A 17,091-nucleotide genomic window follows, 5' to 3' on the forward strand; every position below is an offset into this window, starting at 1 on the left:
TCCAGTTGCTTAAATGAAAACATTCAAATAGTTCAGTAACTATTTTATAACCTTTTGAAGTCGAATTATCAAAACGTAAATTTATAGTTTAGTGAATTTAGACGTAATTTTTTTTTTTACATAAAACACATTCGAAAACAAGAAAAAAAAAGTTATCTGAAAAAAAAGAAGAAGAAAAACTGTACTTTAAAGCTTCATAATAAATCATTGAAAAGCAACTTGAAGTCTACTTGGAAACAAAAACACGTGGTTGGGAACTGAATTGTAACCACATAAAAATTTGATGGACCACTTTTATGTTTGGATATTTGCTAATTACACAACACATTATTGCTCCTTATTTAATGCTTAAGACATTCCATGCTTATCTTGATCTAATTCTTAAAATTCGGGTTTTAAAATTTTCGAGTCATTTCGTGGGAGTTTAGTGTTTGCATCGTTCAAGTTTGAGGCTTGAGTTTTTCAGGTTTAGATTATTTTAGTTACTTGCATGGGTCATCTCAAATATAGATTCGAGTTGGACAAATCACTTTTTATGTTCAAGTTCGGGTTAACTAGGTTAAGTTCTAGTTATTAAGTAAGATTTTAACTATCTTTTTGAGGGTGGAGAAAAATAAAAATAATTGATAATTGATTTGAGTAATATTTAAAAAAAAGTTGCAAAATAGTTACTGAACTAATCAAAAGTTTTCATTTAAGTCATTGGGTTGTTAAAATCGCTACTACATGACCTTCTCTGTTCACATCATTGCCTACACCAATCAAAAGCTTTCATTCTCATTCTCTTTTGCAGTTCATTCTTTTTTTTTATGAAATGACTTTGAACGATACGAAACTTGAACTAAAATCTAGACAACTTTCTTCTTCGATCTTCGACATCGATCGGCAGATAAACTTAGATCTAAGGTATCTTCTTTTACTCATTGATAGGTACCGATCCACTGTACTAACTATCGAGTTTTAGCTTGGAGCTTACTAGTCAAACTTTAGAAAAAAATTTAACTACCTAGTGACTTAAATAAAAATTTTCGAACAATTCAATAACTTAAATGAAAACTTTTGAATAATTCAGTGACAATTTTGTAACTTTTTGAAGTTGAGTAATCAAAACATAAACTTATAGTTTATGAGTTTGAGTATAGTTTACCAATAACTTAATTACGGTAATAACAACCGAACTAAAACTCAATTTACGAATATTTCAATAAATAAAGTGGATAAGATAATATATTAATTTAAAGAATTACAGCCATTAGAATAATGATGGAAAAACACAAGAGCACTTGGGGATTTCAAAATCTTCAGCTTTTTGGTTCTATAAACAAAAAATTCTTCTACACAAAAACATGGTGTTCCACCCTCAACAATCCCAAAACAGATCACTTGTTTCCTTCTCTAAGCAATGCCTTCAACTCTAAACACTCTCTTTTTTCTCATTTCAATTACCTTCCTTTTCTTCCACCATCATTGTTACTCCATTGATGAACAAGGCCAAGCTTTGTTAACATGGAAGAACAGCTTAAACGCCACCGAACCTGCATTAAAATCATGGGATTCATCAGACACTACACCATGCAACTGGTTTGGTGTTCATTGCAATTCCAATGGAGATGTTGTGGAGATAAGCTTGAAATCAATGGAGTTACAAGGCTCACTGCCTTCAAATTTCCAATCTTTGAAATCCTTGAAGACCCTCATACTTTCATCAAACAATCTCAGTGGTGTGATTCCTAAAGAGTTTGGTGATTATAATGAACTCAACTTTATTGATCTCAGTGGGAATTTTCTCACTGGTGAAATCCCAATGGAAATTTGTAAGCTGAAGAAATTGAAGACCTTGGCTATGTATAGTAACTATCTTGGAGGTAAAATCCCATCAATGATGGGTAATCTTAGTGGTCTTGTTTATTTAACGCTTTATGATAATCAACTCAATGGTGAAATACCAAAGAGTATTGGTGAATTGAAAATGCTTCAAGTGTTTAGAGTTGGTGGGAATAAAGATCTTAATGGTGAATTGCCATTAGAGATTGGGAACTGCACCAGCTTACTGATGTTAGGCCTAGCTGAAACTAGCATTACAGGCAACCTTCCTTCATCAATTGGGATGTTGAAAAGGGTCCAAACTGTAGCTATTTATACGTCTTTATTATCGGGTTCAATCCCTGAGGAGATTAGCAATTGCAGTGAGCTCCAAAATCTTTACTTGTATCAGAATTCTATATCTGGTTCAATCCCAAGGGGCATTGGTCAGCTTAACAAGCTTCAGAGTTTACTATTATGGCAGAACAGCTTAGTTGGTACTATCCCCGATGAGCTCGGTACCTGTTCGGAGCTGACGGTGGTTGATTTATCTGAGAATCTTCTTACAGGTAGCATACCAAGAAGCATTGGGAAACTATTGAAGCTTCAAGAGCTTCAATTGAGTGTTAACCAGTTATCAGGTACAATTCCTTCAGAAATCTTGAACTGTTCGGAGTTGATTAATCTCGAGATAGATAATAATGCATTCTCCGGCGAGGTTCCGGTCGATATTGGCAAGCTAAATAGTTTGACTATATTCTTTGCTTGGCAAAATAAGTTGACCGGTAATGTTCCTGATAGTCTTTCTCAGTGCAAAGATCTTCAAGCTATTGATTTGTCTTATAATAGTCTATCAGGTTCAATCCCAAAAGACATTTTTGGGTTGAAAAATCTCACCAAGTTACTGCTGCTGGCCAACGATTTATCTGGTTTTATTCCACCGGAAATCGGAAACTGTACCAATTTGTATAGGTTGAGGTTAAACGGTAATAGACTTGCAGGGACCATTCCATCAGAGATTGGAAACCTGAAGGGCTTGAACTTTGTTGATTTAAGCGAGAATCGTTTCGTTGGAGGGATTCCTCTGTCGATATCTGGATGTCGAAACCTCGAGTTTCTTGACCTCCATTCGAATGGACTTGCAGGTTCTTTGCCAGATACTCTTCCTACAAGCCTACAGTATGTTGACATTTCAGACAACAGCCTTACAGGTCAACTGAGTCATAGTATTGGGTCCTTGAGTGAATTGACTAAGCTTAACTTGGGAAAGAATCGACTTTCGGGTCAAATTCCAACCGAGATATCATCTTGCAGTAAGCTCCAGTTGGTAAACCTGGGTGACAATGGTTTCTTTGGTGAAATCCCAAAGGAACTAGGCCAGATTCCGGCACTCGAAATCTCTCTAAACCTTAGTTGGAATCGGTTTTCGGGCAAAATCCCATCCGAGTTCTCTGGTCTTACAAAGCTAGCAATACTTGACTTGTCCCATAACAAGTTCTCTGGCAAGTTAGATGTTCTTACAAGTCTTCAAAACCTTGTTTCACTTAATGTCTCCTTCAATGACTTCTCAGGTGAGTTGCCGAATTCATCTTTTTTCCGAAAACTCCCATTAAGTGACCTTGAATCAAACAAAGGCCTATATATCTCCAATGGTGTTGTTTCTTCTGGTCTTGAACATTCGAGGCATGTTGGACCAGCAGTGAAGCTAGTGATGTCGATCCTCATAAGTGCCAGTGTGATCCTAGTACTACTTGCTATCTACGCGTTAATCCGTGCTCGATTTCTCAACAATGGCCTTATGGAAGATTATACTTGGGAAGTGACTCTGTATCAGAAACTCGACTTCTCGATCGATGACATAGTCCACAACTTGACATCATCCAACGTGATCGGCACTGGGAGCTCCGGGGTTGTATACAGGGTAACGATTCCGAACTGCGAAACGTTGGCAGTTAAGAAAATGTGGTCATCAGAAGAGTACGGGGCCTTCACTTCTGAAATCAAGACTCTAGGCTCGATCAGGCATAGGAACATTGTTAGGCTTCTCGGTTGGGGTTCGAACACGAATTTGAAGCTACTGTTTTACAATTATCTGCCGAACGGAAGCTTGAGTTCGCTCATTCACAGTGGCGGTAAGGGAGGAGCCGATTGGGAGGCACGTTACGACATCGTGCTAGGCATAGCACATGCCCTCGCGTATTTGCACCATGATTGTGTGCCTTCAATCTTGCATGGTGACGTTAAAGCCATGAATGTCTTATTAGGTCCTTGCTATGAGCCCTACTTGGCTGACTTTGGGTTAGCTAGAGTTTTGAATAACAATGGTGATAATAATGATAAAGTTTCAAAATCAAGTCCGAGGCCACACTTAGCTGGTTCATATGGATATATGGCTCCAGGTATTTGTTTAATTTTTTTTTTTCCAATTTTTTTGATTTTTTCGATTAATCTTTAATTTTTTTAATATATAATGGTTACCTTTCAGAACACGCAACAATGCGGCGTATTACAGAAAAAAGTGATGTCTACAGTTTTGGTGTCGTTCTATTAGAGGTGTTAACCGGAAGGCACCCACTAGACCCGACTTTACCAGGTGGTGCACACTTGGTTCAATGGGTTCGAGATCATTTGGCTAGCAAGGGAGACCCGAGTGAAATCCTAGAACCAAAGCTCAAAGGAAGGGCTGATCCTGCCATGCATGAAATGTTACAGACATTAGCTGTATCGTTCCTTTGTGTTAGCACCCAACCTGAAGATCGTCCGATAATGAAAGATGTCGTTGCAATGCTCAAAGAAATCCGTCATCTCGAAACATTAAGGTTCGAAACCGACATTTCAAAGGGAGCCTTAACACAATCACCACCATCCAAAATAGTGGTTGCGGATGGATCATCGAACTGCTCGTTTACTTTCTCCAATGATTCGATCCAATTTTAAAGATGGGGTTTTCGAGTTGCAGCTATGTTTGTAGATTGTAATAATTAAGTACTTAGCTTTCACCTTATGTAGAATATTAGCATATGTAACCAACAGTAAAACCAAAAACCTATTTGGTTTAATTTGAATTCGATTATTAGTGTTGGATTTAAGCAATTAGAATTTTATTACAAGAATGAGATTCTGTGTCTCCAAACCTAGCTTAACTCACGTGGTCCCATCTTCCCTACATCACATGTCCATGTGCTGTCTGAAAGTGACATTACTTTCAGCAATGCAAAAGCCTAACCTAAGTTTGGAACACTCTATATGTCCTAATCTGCACAGCACATGCTACTAACAAACTTCAAACTCGGATATAAGAATCGAATACGGGTTATATCATATCTCATACCCGAATAAAAACGTCAAACATAAATGTCGGATATAAAGTCGAACATAAGTGGCAAGATAATTATAAATTGAATATACACAGAAAAACAAAATAAGTGTCCCATAATGATATAATGCTCCAACCTGCAAAAGAATTATGAGCCACAGATGTTAAAGATAATGCAGCTCCACTAGCAATGGCTACTGTCATTGTCTCAATATTTTGATGTTTTGTCTCAAGATTTCAAAAAACAACAAACAGACAGATGAAACACATCCACTAATTGCTCAAATTCTTACAAGCTTTTTAATCAAGAATTCATCTATAAGCTAACGACACGGCTGTAAAAAAAAATGGTCAATCTAATCAATGTCAAGACTCGAGATGGTATCAACAGGTTAGAAATGGCCTATGTTAATTGGAAATGGGTGTGAGCATCAAATACGAGTATTCAAGCATGGATTTTTTTTTTTTTACAAGACATGGGTGTCAGACACGAGTACTCGGAGCAATATAGGTAATCACATCCGGACTAGAGTCTATGGGGCACTATGGTAAGGTTTATGTTAGGAGTTAAGATGAGCTGTTTATCAGGGTTGGCATTTCAAAGAAGTGATCCTATCTATATTTTCCCCGAGATACATTTCGAAATTCAAACAACGGGTATCAAAATCTAAAGTCAAAACCTGGGTGCTGAACCATAACTGAGTTGCTTTTGGTGCCTTTAGGAAGGATATCAAAATCTAAAGTCAAAATCTAAAGTCAAACCCTGGGTGCTGAACCATAACTGAGTTGCTTTTGGTGCCTTTAGGAAGGATACTGAGATTCCAACTTCTTTAAAACAGAACCAATAACACCCCAGTTGAAACCGCGATACTGAAGCCACCGAACAATCCTTGACTTCCGTGTCTCTTTGGGAACATCTTGACCTCGAAGCCATTGCTTCGAGGCCTGAATTAATAGGTGATCCATTGAAAGCTTTGAAAAACCAAGTTGGGATTCCTGATCATCATTTGAGTCACCATCCCGACCCTCGAAAACTAGTTTTAACGCATTTTCTGCATCAGATTCACTTATACCCTTCTTGAACAATGCCTGATTCAACATTTTCATGAGAATTCAAAATTTTTGCTTGAAAACATCAAATGCGAGAAATCAACAAGTCATTTTACTTCCTTTCCTTAGTTATTTCCGTTTCTTTTATTACAAATAAAATGGTGAATGTACCTAAGAGGTCCCTGTATTCTAGGGGCCTAATCAAATTAGTCCCTCTACTATTAAGTGAATCAATTTAGTCCCTATCATATTAAAAAGAATCAACTAAGATCAAATTGGAATAGAGTTGATATTTATTGTTTAAAATTTATCATTTACTGTTTAATAGAGTAACTATCTTTTAAAGTTTTTCTGGTTCTGTAAATGAAATCTTTTGTTTGGAATTTTGAACTGCGACTGAAACAAATAATTTTCAAGACATTCTTTTATACAGTAAATGTTAACTGTGTTACAATTTGGACTTATTTGATTCTTTTAATAGTATAGAGACTAAATTGATCCATTTAATAATAGGACTAATTTGAACCAATCCCTATAATATAAGGACCTCCTAGGTACTTTAACCCAAATGAAACCTAGAGGCTAAATGTTATGATCAATTATAAAACAGCAAGTTCATTGTACATATAGGACTAAAATGGTCAACTTATAGTTTTGGTCTCTCTACTATATTAAAATTTAAGCTCTTGTCCCTTATACTTTAATTTTGCATAATTTTGTACTCTTACTTTTGTAATATTATTAGTTAGTCCAAATTATGCCAAATAAATTAAGTACCAGGACTAATCCCAAATTTTAGTATAGTAGAGGGATCAAAACCAACTTTCTGAGAAACTTAGTACTAGCAACCAAACAAAGCCTTATTTGTCAATATGGTTTTAACATAATTACGAAACAAAAGAAGTTCCTTGAAAATTTTAATTCGAAAGAGGAGTGCTTACTTGCTTGATTCTCCTTGGTCCCCAGGTTGATGAGGACCATCTAGATCGAGAAAATGCTTCCGCATACAAACTATCATTGATCAACCCTCTACAATAAGCCAAAATAGTCGAATTAGTTGTTTAACATGCGATAAAATCGAAAGCAATATAATGGAGGAAAAGTTAACATAACTGAATAAATTACATATAGAACCAATTACGACACCCTCGAAAAAGTCAATACGATATCTTTCCTTATAATCCACACACCTATTTTGTAAATCAGTAATCAATGTCTCGACAATATCCGGATCAAATCTCTTGCCCAGCAGTTTCTTTCTCAGTTCTACTGCGGTAAATGCTCTGCAGAAAATGAAGATTGCATTCAGTGAAGAACTAGTGAAAATGGACACACTACATAGGGTAAAAGTACCATGGAACCATGGAGGCCCTTATACTAGGAGTTGGATTATATTTTGCCCCCTTCACTAATAAAATAGCAAATTAGTTCCTGTACATTAAATCAAAGAGCAACTGGTCATTATTTTCATCCATTTCTATTGTTAAAAACTGACCTGACTGTTGGAATAACCAGACAGTTACATATGGCACGCCACGTATACCTTATGCTGACATACAAGGATCAGTTTTCAACAGTAAAAATGGATGAAAGTTTTAATAGAAGGACCGGTTTGCTCTTTGATCTAACGTACAGGGACTAATTTGCCCATTTTTTTTAATAGAGGGAGCAAAATGCAATATGGCCTTTAGTAGAAGGGCCTCCATTATACTTTTAGCGCTACATAGTGAAATAATTAGTGAATTTCATATCCAAGAAATAGCATTTTAACCTTGCTGCAAGTAATTCAATTGCCGACTTCTCAGCATCTGACATTCTCTTGCAAGCTTGTAACGGATTCTTTCTGTTAATATTTTGTCCTTGAGGTACCTCCTCAACCGCCTCTACAGGTTTCTCCATTATTTCATCACCTACAAATTGGAGCAATTTAATTATCCCAAATCAATGTGTAATAAGGATTTAAACCGTATGAATCTAAAAATACTAAGAAGACTAAACTTGGTAACGTGTTCGTGTTTCCATCTTAAAGGCCATCACTAGCCCAAACTAACATATATTACCGTCTGAGCTTCTATAAATGGACATAAAAACAATTCAAAAAGAAAAAGAAAAAACATTACATCCACAAAGCTGTGAATTCAAAAACAACAATTTTATCGATGTTCGCACGCATGAGTCTAGTAAGCCATCAAGAAGTGCAAACTTTATTACCAATGTAAACTTATATAAACTGACATAAATACGACTTGGGAAACCATTACATCCACAATGCTGTGAGTTTGAAACCCACAATTCTAGCAATGTTTGCATTCACAAATCTCGTAAACCATCAATTCGCATGCACAAAACTTGTAAACTATATTACCAGTATAAACTTCTATACATGGATATAAATACAATCCAAGAAGACCATTACATCCGTAATGCTGCGTGTTCAAAATCAACAATTTTATCAGTGTTCACAAACAAGAGTCTCATAAACCATCAATTCCCAATAGCAATCCACTAGGATTAGATACTACAACATGTTCACTATCATTCATACCTTGCTGAACATCATCATATAATGCAATTTTCTTGAACATTCCGCTTCGTGTTTGCGACTTTTTATCAATAACACTGCCTTCATTGTTTGTAAACTTTCTTCCAAATACATTCGAAGCAGCGCTTTTACGAGATTCATTCTTACTCAAACCCTTTGAATGTGAAGAAGTTTCGGGCTCTTCAGTTTCCAAAGATTTCTTTGGTATATACCTTACTGGAACTGATGAACTATATTCCTTCTCTTTCAAGCAAAATATAGCCTTGTTGCCATTCATCCTGAAAAGTCAAAGCTTTAGAACTAGGCAAGTCGGGACAATCTAGATTGGGACAAATCGAGTTTTAATATTTTCGGATAATTTCAGTTTCAGTTTAAGTTATTCGAGTTTTTGGGTTGGGTCGTCACGGTTGGGATTATTTCGGGTTCAGGCGACTTCGGATTACATTGACGTTTAATGATCAAATTGGATTAGGTCAACTTAGGGTTCGGATTGATCAAACGTGAAACAGGTGAATCAAAGTACCACCTTTGCTTCACTCACTTTCATTTTCCTAGGAAACAAACAGAGAATATAAAAAGTAAAAAAAAAACCCAAAATTTGGACTGGGAGAGCTTACCAGGGAAATGAGAAAACTCGAAACTGAAGTGTGGATGAGATTTTGAAGCTAAGATTACCCGCAAAAATCGACATTTTGAGAATCTTCAATTTCAAGTTCAGAGATTTTAGTTCTGTTAAAACTTTAAAATCCCTAACCTGAAGTTTGTGTCCAAACGACAGCGTACTGGCTGGTAATTTAAACGCGCCCTTTTTTAGCAACCACACAATTATCGGTAAGTTTATGATTTGGTTACTCAACTTCAAAAAGTTACAAAATAGTCTCTAAATTATTTAAAATTTTTTATTTAAGTTGTAATACCCGATTTTGGCCCGGGTAAAAAGGCCCAAATACAAAAAAATTACAAACGGGCCACAAAGCCTAAAACCAAATTCAATGGCCCAAATTCAGTGGCCCAAACCAAACATGGCTCGAAACAGACAGAAACCCTAGGGTTTCCCACAGCGCCGCAAGCCTCCAAATCAGCCCCGATCTTCACCTGCACGAAAATGGAAACAAACAGTATACGAAAATAAAGTCAGAGATTTGCAAATCAAATCAAAAGAAAATAGATATTGTTTCTTCTTTTATTCTTTTTCATATGGCTATATAAAGCTATTGTTAAGACTGTAAAAGGATCGGATTTTTTTCGAAATCAGAAATAAAATATACTATTACTTTCACAACCAAAACAGAGTTCAAATAAGAAAGCAGAATCAATTCAAAAGGTTGCTATTAACAGTTTATTATTCTCTTGTTAGATTATATGTTTCATTTACTTATTTGCATGCGAATAAACTGAGTAAAAGGAAAGAGACAACCTTTTCTTTGATTCTGGAGTGTTCGAGGGAGCCACGCCGAGGATCGGTGGCTGGAAACCGAAGCATTTCCTTGACTTTTTGGCGTTTTTCGTTGATATTTTGAAAACTCCGAACCCTGATTCGGGTTTAGGAAGGCCAAAGGAACTGAATGGGGAAATTTCCCTTTTTCCGGCCACCACAAACGGTGGCACCGGCGCCGGAGATCGGCGGCCGGCGCGGTGGCCGGTGATGGTCCGATGACCGACCGATGGTCGGAGGGCTGAAGTGCTGAGAGGTTTTTTTGTTGAAAGATTTGTTTTTTTTTTAAAAAAAAAATGAGTAAAATGAAATTTGGGGTTTAATTTTGGGCTTAAATAGCCAATTGAAAACGGCGCCGTTTTGGAGGGGGAGGATCCGCGCGTTGACCCGACCCGGACCCAGGATCCGCGTGTTTTTACACGGAGGGGCAAATTGCACTTTTAGCCCCTCCGCCTTTAAATATCTTTACAATTAGGTTTTTTTATTTTTTTCAAATTCGCTCTTTAATTTATTTTAATTTCAATTTGACCCTTCTTGAATGACACCGTTTTAGAGGAGAAGGGAAAATTACCCTTCCAGCCCCTCTATGTAATCCGCGTGTTCAATTTGGTCCTCCGGACTTTATTTATTTGGATTCACCCTATTTTTACCTCGCTACCCAATTTAGTCCTTTTTCATATTTTTCTTAAAATCAGATTTCGATAATTTTTTTGAAATTATTGTTATTATTATATGTATATATAAAATGTTTCCTTTGTATGTATTTATACCTTAAAATTAATATTTCTTTGTATGTATTTATACCTTAAAATTAATATTTCTTGTATATTTTTTAGATACATGTTTTATTAATTTTGATATTATTTAATTATTTATATATTTTCTTGGGTACATGTATTTTTTTATTTTTTAATTTATTTCAATCATTTGTTTATTAATTTAGGTTTACATATTTTATCTTGTCCGTTTATTTAATATTTTGCGGTCATTATGTTATTTATTTGTTCATACATTTGCATTATTTCTATGCTATCGTAGTATTATTGCATTATATATTTAATGTAGCACAACATTACATTTTTACTCGATTTTTTTAAAATCAAACTTTTCAAAATGGATATTCTTTTAATTAAAATAAAAGTTCATTATTGGGAATTCAACACGTTGTGTCCTAACGTATTTGATGTGGCGCATTGATTTCTCGAAATGGAGATTTTTTTAAAAAAATCATAAAGGAAATTTTCCGAGTTTGAGATTCTAAAGGAATTGTGCCCTAACGTATTGGGTGTGATTTCTTAAATCTTGGATAAGTGGATGTTCTTTTAAAGTAAAGGAACTATTCCGAGTTTGGAATTCTAAAGGGATCGTGCCCTAACGTATTGGGTGTGGTTTCTTAAATCTTGGATGAGTGGATGTTCTTTTAAAGTTTTATTGTTTAAGTATTCTGACCTAATTTATTTTGGAGGAAATTAGAATGTTGTGCCCTAACGTATTGGGTGTGGCGTTTTTGCTTCTTTGAATTGAAAAGGGTCTTAATACGCAACGTTTTAAGTTTTTTTAAAGATTATATTTTTCCATATTCTCGACCTTAAGACACTAATTAATTAACTAGGTACCAATTTTGGGCGTTACGAGGGTGCTAATCCTTCCTCGTACGTAACTGACTCCCGGATCCGTTTTTCTAAAACTCGTAGACCAAAGCCGTTTTTTAGGTGATCCAATCACACCCTAATAAAAGATTGGTGGCGACTCCCAATTCTCATTTTTTCGAAAACCTAAAATATTTTTGTTTTCAAAAAAATAGTTTCGACATAAGTCACTGGACTATCAAAATCATTGTTGTATAGCCTTTTTTTTTTCTTATCGTCACCAACAATCGAAAGCTTTCATTTCCCTTTTCTTCTACAATTTATTTTCTATCATGAAACAACTTTAAACGTCAGGAATCTTTGAATCAAAAGCCAAACAACTTTCTTCTTTTATCTCTGATACTAACCATCAAATCAATATAGATTTAAAATATGTTCTTTACTCGTCAATGAATACCGATCCATCATAACGATTGTTGAAGTATCCTGTGGAGCTCACTAGCTAGACTTTAAAAAAAAAAAACTTAACAACCTATTCATTTAGATAAAAACTTTCAAATAGTTTAATAACTATTTTATAATTTTTTAAAGTTGATTAACCAAAATATAAGCTTATCAATAATTTAATGACTTTAGATATATTTTTTTTCCTCTCATAACAACGCAAAAATACTTTTATTTTAAGGTTTATACCACGATTTTTTTCGATTATTTTAAGTTCTTTTAGGTTTTGCTTTTACAATCTCATCATGAGATTGTGTCAGCTTTTACCAAAAGTGGCATCTTACGAGACAAAAGGTCTAGAAACGCATATGTAAGACATTTAAAACTTTTTTGACCTATTTTGTCACGGGCTAGCGTTAGATCCTTTTTCACATGACTTACATGGATATAGTTTAATTTATCTTCGTCTCTTTACAATTCACCTAAAAGTTATTGTGCCTCTCTAATGGCAAATCATAATGGTATTTGCGTCATAAACGTATCAAGTGTTGGAAAATTTGGAGTTGTGGGCATCACATATATAATAATAATAATTATATGTTATTGTTTAATATCATAAAAGATCAGCTCAAATTATAAATAATTTAATTTGGTTAAGGTTTATCGTGGTTTAGTTATTAAATAAAGTATGAGCCAAATATATATAGATACTCTAATAACTAATTTCTAATTGATGATGGGATGATTAGAGATGATTTGATGTAATAAAGTATGCTTCTACATCTAATTTGTTCTGGATGATTTAATATAGATCCTAATTAATAAAGTTTTATATTAAATCTTAATTTTAGAGTTATAACAAGTGGTATTCGAAACTCATCATGTTGAACAATTGACCAACTTATTGTGGAAGAAAAGAAATTAGGGAGAATCCAACCTGCCAATTCTGGTGGGAAATTCATTGGGTATTTGTTTGTGGGGTAATTGCAAAATAGAACTACAAGAATGTTTAATTTCATGTCTCTTAAACTGATATCTGCTTTATTAACCCATTGAAAGAACAACTTGTAGAACCGTCTTCCATAAGACAAAGAGCAGCTTTCTTCTTCAAATCCATAGCTCTGTTTCTGATATCCTTTCCTTCCATATCCACCATTAGTCGTTTTATTGTTCTTACTGTATTCCCTCTTTCTAGATTCTGTAATTCCAAGCCTACTTTCCAAACATTACATATGTAACTTGAGCTCAAGAGTTGGTCGCCAAAGAAAGGTCTGCATAGCATTGGTACCCCTTCACAAATGCTCTCAATGGTTGAATTCCACCCACAGTGGCTCCAAAATCCACCCACTGCAGCATGAGCCAACACTTCCTTTTGAGGTGCCCATTTCACAATGCAACCTCTTTCTCCCACGCTCTCCTCAAACCCATTTGGCAAAGATTCAATCCATTCTGAGCCACAAACCATACCAGGTCTAACCACCCACAGGAAGGGTTGTTTACTGTTGGATAATCCCCAAGCTGTCTCAATTAGTTCTTGCTTATCAATGTTGGCAATGCTACCAAAGCTCACATAGAGGACAGATTTGGGGGCTTGTTTGTTAAGCCAAGAGATGCATTTATCATCTTCAGTCAATAATGAGCAGCAAATGGCTGGAGCTAATTTGTGTAATGGTCCTACTGTGAAAATTGGAGTAGGAAAGTATTGTCTTACCTTTGACAGTGCTTCTAGTTCCAAAAATTCCATTGAGTTCACAATTATAGCTGATGAGAACTTAATCGCATTTGTGAATGCAGCTCTCAACTCCATCATCGCTTGAGTCGGATTCTGTACTATTAATGCTCGTAAGCGTTGAAGCTGCAGAGCTTGAAGCTCTGGTGATTCAGCTCCAGACATTAATTCTGCAACACAAATTTAACCCACGTATGATCATCATGTATACAACTTAGAGGTGATCATGGGCCGGGCCAAGTCGGGTTTAGGCTGGCTCGAACAAAATTTTAGGTTTGTTTTCTAAGCCTGTGCTCGGCCCGACCCAGAATATAGGCCTAAATTTTTTTTCAAGTTCGGCCCGAAAAAAATTGTTAAGTTCGAGTTCAGTCTGGCCTGAACCATATTAAATTTTATAAAAAAAATATTTAATATATATATTTGATTAAAAAATATATTTGATTAAAAATAAAATATATATATTTAATATATATTTCGGGCCGGGTTGGGCCCGGACTAAAAAATTCTTACCCAAAAAACGAGCCTCTTTTTTTACTCAAACCCATATTTCGAGCCTTTATTTTTATTCGAAACCTCTTATTTTTCGGGTAAGCTGTCGGGCCGGACCGGGCTGCCCAACCCATGATCACCTCTAATAGAACTTGTTGCAACAAAATATTAAAGTGGTATGTATACCTTTCTCACCAAGTTGAGGAAGTACCGGAAATAATAGCATTGTTGTAGCCGAACTTGTACGCAAAGTTATCCCGGGTATCCCCAGTTCGTTGACTATAGTTTGAGCACAAAACATGAGTGTATCATAGATGACTGCAGCAATATGGTGATGAGAGTGCAAAATGTTTTCGAGGCATTTTTGTAATGGTGCTGCACAGTTTTTGTTGAGACTCTGGAATGAACCTGCAACATCTACATTTGAGACTAGAGATTCCTTGAGCTTATCTGCAAGGTCTTCATCTGAGAGTTGAGATTCCTTGATCTTATCTGGTAAGGATACGAAGGTGAATTCGGGGTGGTTAGAAGGGTTAAGAGAGTTCAATTCAGGGTGAACTATAGTGATTGAGAAGCCCTTTGAGTGCAAGATAGTAGCTAGCTGGAGCATGGGAGTTAAGTGGCCTTGGAAGGGTGCCATAACAAGCACCAAATGACCGGATTTCTGTTGTTTCTCCATTTTTGTTCTCTCTTTCTCTGGACTTACTGGTGGAGGACTCGAAGACTAATGGAATCAATAAATAAAAAGAGATTAGATCTTAAAAACTAAGTATTCCTTTGCTTCTGGAAAAGGTGTCAATCAGAACACCAAATTTGACCCTTACTTTTGTCAAAAATGGCTGCTTTAGTCTTTGTTTGAGTGGAAAATAAACCGGAACATCAATTCGAGTAGGAAATTTACGAAAATATTTTTTTATATATATATATTTTTTATTTTTGAAACCAAAATTTTATTTTAATATAATATTTATATTTTAATTCTTTTATGCACGCTTTATTATTTTCATCTGTTATATATATTGATAATATTATTAATTGAGTTTATGTTACAAGTAGACCTATTCATGGGTCGGGCTGGGTAGCCGCCCGATAAGTGGAAGGATTTAGTTCCAAACCAATTGTGGTGCAATTAGAATTCTTGATATGATGTATTAATGTGTTTAAATTTTATTTTACTTACAATTTAATTTATTTTTTATTTTAATATTGTACATATTTCATATGTAATTATTAATTAGTTCCGAACCAATCATTTCATTATTTATTATTGTATATTATTTTTAAAATAACATTTATGTTCTAAGTACGTTGTTTTCACACGATACACATATGATAGAATTCTTAATGGATAATAATTTTTATTTAAATTTAATTATAATATATATATATATAAAATTATATTTAAATAATAGAATGAATGATCAAGTTGTTTTAAATTAGACAACAAACAATATCTAAATTTTGACCTAATTCATTAACAAAGTCTTGTGCATGCAATTTTACTAAAAATTATAGAGAAGATAAAACAATCATTGAAAAATTGTGTTACTTGGACTTTTATTTTATTTAAATTATTCATGATTTTATGTTCAACATATTTTTAGACATAATCGAGATATGATCTTCTAAAAATATATATATATAAACTTAACATACACTCTTTAGGTCTATATTGAGTTTACATACAAATCCGGACAACATAGATGTAACATATTACTAAACTAGATCATACCAAAACAAATGTTTATAGTTTCCACCGTGAAAGAGAATGATGCCTACTCAGTTTTCCAAGCATATAAAACATAACAAAACTTTGGAACATTTATGTTGCAATCATCATCGTTGTTTATGATTTGAATCCGGTTCACCTGGTATGAAAATAAATAATTCATGGCTTGAACCAGATTTATTATATAACCAGTCATGTACATCTCAGAAAACTTGTACAGGTGTTTTGTCATGTGACTATTTCATTTCCTCTGAACCTCCAATGAAGGTTCATAACTCGAATGATGGTGGTACTGTCTATGGTAACCCACATTTCGGGATCATCGGGATCGGATAGACAATTCTCGATTATAATGTCGTGTTCTAGTATCCCATCAAATCAATATAGATTTAAAATATGTTCTTCTACTCATCAATGAATACTGATCCATCATAACGATTGTTGAAGTATCGTGTGGAGCTCATTAGCCAGACTTAAAAAAAAAAAAACTTAACAACCTATTTATTTAGATAAAAGTTTTCATATAATTTAATAACTATTTTATAACTTTTTAAAGTTGATTAACCAAAGTATAAATTTATTAACAATTTCATGACTTTAGATATAGTTTTTTTTTCTCTCATAACAACGCAAAAATACTTTTATTTTCAGGTTTATATCATGATTTGTTTTCGATTATTTTAAGTTATTTCAGGTTTTACTATTACAATCTCATCATGAGATTGCGTCAATTTTTGCCAAAAGTGGCATCTTACGAGAAAAAAGGTCTAAGAACACATATGTAAGACATTTAAAGCTTTTTTGACCTATTTTGTCACGGGCTAGCATTAGGTCCTCTTTCATGGATATAGTTTAATTTATCTTTATCTCTTTACAGTTCACCTAAAAGTTATTGTGCCTCTCTAGTGGCAAATCATAATGGTATTTGCGTCATAAACGTATCATATGTTGGAAAATGTGGACAT

The 17,091-nt window shown here is 34.6% G+C and overlaps 3 protein-coding genes across 4 annotated transcripts; 1 reads left to right on the forward strand and 2 right to left on the reverse strand.

The window, feature by feature from the left end:
- The first annotated feature begins 1,257 nt into the window (after window positions 1-1,257).
- LOC105768590 (leucine-rich repeat receptor-like serine/threonine-protein kinase RGI4) lies at window positions 1,258-4,896 on the forward strand. The gene is made up of 2 exons (XM_012588593.2): window positions 1,258-4,202; window positions 4,289-4,896. Exons 1-2 carry the CDS (start codon window positions 1,403-1,405, stop codon window positions 4,738-4,740), a joined length of 3,252 nt encoding a protein of 1,083 aa, XP_012444047.1. The 5' UTR covers window positions 1,258-1,402; the 3' UTR covers window positions 4,741-4,896.
- Window positions 4,897-5,179: 283 nt separating this feature from the next.
- On the reverse strand, window positions 5,180-9,457 carry LOC105768591 (uncharacterized). Its single transcript, XM_012588594.2, has 6 exons — window positions 9,329-9,457; window positions 8,715-8,989; window positions 7,941-8,079; window positions 7,360-7,452; window positions 7,111-7,198; window positions 5,180-6,208 (listed from the first exon to the last, which is right to left on the reverse strand). The coding sequence occupies exons 1-6, from the start codon at window positions 9,400-9,402 to the stop codon at window positions 5,921-5,923; spliced, it is 957 nt and encodes a 318-aa protein (XP_012444048.1). The 5' UTR covers window positions 9,403-9,457; the 3' UTR covers window positions 5,180-5,920.
- A 3,643-nt stretch (window positions 9,458-13,100) lies between these two features.
- On the reverse strand, window positions 13,101-15,144 carry LOC105768593 (UDP-glucose iridoid glucosyltransferase-like). Of its 2 annotated transcripts, none has more exons than XM_052630669.1 (2): window positions 14,593-15,144; window positions 13,101-14,078 (listed from the first exon to the last, which is right to left on the reverse strand). In XM_052630669.1, exons 1-2 carry the CDS (start codon window positions 15,074-15,076, stop codon window positions 13,204-13,206), a joined length of 1,359 nt encoding a protein of 452 aa, XP_052486629.1. In that variant the 5' UTR covers window positions 15,077-15,144; the 3' UTR covers window positions 13,101-13,203. The 2 variants fall into 2 exon arrangements, with proteins under 2 accessions (XP_052486629.1, XP_012444055.1); XM_012588601.2 differs by having other exon boundaries at window positions 14,584-15,143.
- Window positions 15,145-17,091: the final 1,947 nt, after the last annotated feature.

Source organism: Gossypium raimondii, chromosome 5 (genome assembly GCF_025698545.1).
Source record: "Gossypium raimondii isolate GPD5lz chromosome 5, ASM2569854v1, whole genome shotgun sequence".
Lineage (NCBI taxonomy): Eukaryota > Viridiplantae > Streptophyta > Magnoliopsida > Malvales > Malvaceae > Gossypium > Gossypium raimondii.